The following is a 1,551-nucleotide window of genomic DNA, read 5'->3' as shown; positions in this document are numbered from 1 at the left end:
TACTCCCCTGGGTGTTGCCTGTTGTCTGTGCTGACCCCTGAGCCCACAAAGAAGTGGGAAGGTGTAAAGTGTCTCTTGGATGTGTCCTTAGGCATCTATCGAGCAGTACCTATTCGGGTCAATCCAAGAGTAAGCAATGTGAAGTCTGTCTACAAAACCCACATTGATGTTATTCACTATCGGAAGACGGATGCAAAACGTCTGCATGGCATGGATGAAGAAGCAGAACAGAAACTTTTTCCAGAGAAACGGGTGAAATTGCTTAAGGAACTTTCCAGGAAACCAGACATTTATGAGAGACTTGCTTCAGCCTTAGCTCCCAGCATTTATGAACATGAAGACATAAAGAAGGTAACAGTGTAGTTTTTACCTTGGGATTGAGATTCATATAGTTCTTTGTGATTGAGTTCTAAAAATTAATCTGACACGTGGCAGTCAAATGGCAGCACATCTCCCAAGGATAAGAGCTGTTGACCGTGGGACAAAGCAAGGCACTGGCCCTGCTTTCTGCCTTGGTTGTGGGTTGAGTGTTAAGTTTCGTTGACTCTGTATGCATCCCTGTGCTGAGTTTATTCATATTCCTAGACATAAGGGGCCACATGGGGTCAGAATGAGAATTTATGGTCTCAAGTTCTAGGGTGATGTTGGGAATATGTCACGTGGTTTTTATTATACTTTCAGTTAACAAAGTAGAAAAGTGCCTCCAAAATGTAAACCAAATCTGTTATTCTACAGCAAATAAATGTTTAGATGTATGTGTGGTTTTAGGGAATCTTGCTTCAGCTTTTTGGTGGAACAAGAAAGGATTTCAGTCACACAGGAAGAGGCAAATTTCGTGCTGAGATCAACATCCTTCTATGTGGCGACCCTGGCACCAGCAAGTCCCAGCTGCTGCAGTATGTGTACAACCTGGTCCCCAGAGGGCAGTATACATCTGGAAAGGGCTCCAGTGCAGTTGGCCTCACAGCCTACGTGATGAAAGACCCAGAGACCAGCAGCTGGTCCTACAGACAGGTGCCCTTGTCCTGAGTGACAGCGGCATCTGCTGTATCGATGAGTTTGACAAGATGAATGAAAGTACGAGGTCAGTGCTGCATGAAGTCATGGAGCAGCAGACTCTGTCCATTGCAAAGGTGAGTCGTGTCGTGATCTCCACTGTGGCTGCAGACATGATTAGATAGCCTCTGCAGAACTGTGTGTGCACAGCCTTGCCCTGGTTCTAATGGAGGGAAAGTGATGAATACTTTATAATAAGTTTCAGCCAAGCTTATATAGAGGGGTAACATTATCTTTTGCTGTGTTTGCTAATATGTGGTACTCATGAACTTGACTTTATGCTAAGGCTGCCGCCAATATTGTTTGCTTCCTGAAAAAAAGAGTGGCTCAGGTTGCTTCGGAGAAAGATGTGGTTCAGTTCTAGGCATGAATCTGGGGTTGGGGTACCATCTGTATGCCACTGAGAAAGTCAGTGGAGGTGATGTGTCTCTTAGGTAGCAAGAACAGAACAAATGGAGTTTTGTAAGAGGTCAGGTGAGGATGACTTTCTTCCTT

The 1,551-nt window shown here is 44.7% G+C and overlaps 1 protein-coding gene across 1 annotated transcript; it reads left to right on the top strand.

Annotated features, from left to right (window-relative positions):
- Positions 1-6: 6 nt before the first annotated feature.
- On the top strand, positions 7-1,196 carry Mcm4 (minichromosome maintenance complex component 4). Its single transcript, XM_008826453.2, is given in 3 exon segments — positions 7-351; positions 769-991; positions 994-1,196. Coding segments are annotated over 3 exon segments (552 nt in total). The 5' UTR covers positions 7-210; the 3' UTR covers positions 1,182-1,196.
- Positions 1,197-1,551: the final 355 nt, after the last annotated feature.

Source organism: Nannospalax galili, unplaced genomic scaffold, assembly GCF_000622305.1.
Source record: "Nannospalax galili isolate Female #2095 unplaced genomic scaffold, S.galili_v1.0 C49118067, whole genome shotgun sequence".
Taxonomy (NCBI): Eukaryota; Metazoa; Chordata; class Mammalia; order Rodentia; family Spalacidae; genus Nannospalax; species Nannospalax galili.
The sequence above is the reverse complement of the archived record's forward strand: the minus strand, read 5'-3'. Positions and strand labels throughout refer to the sequence as shown.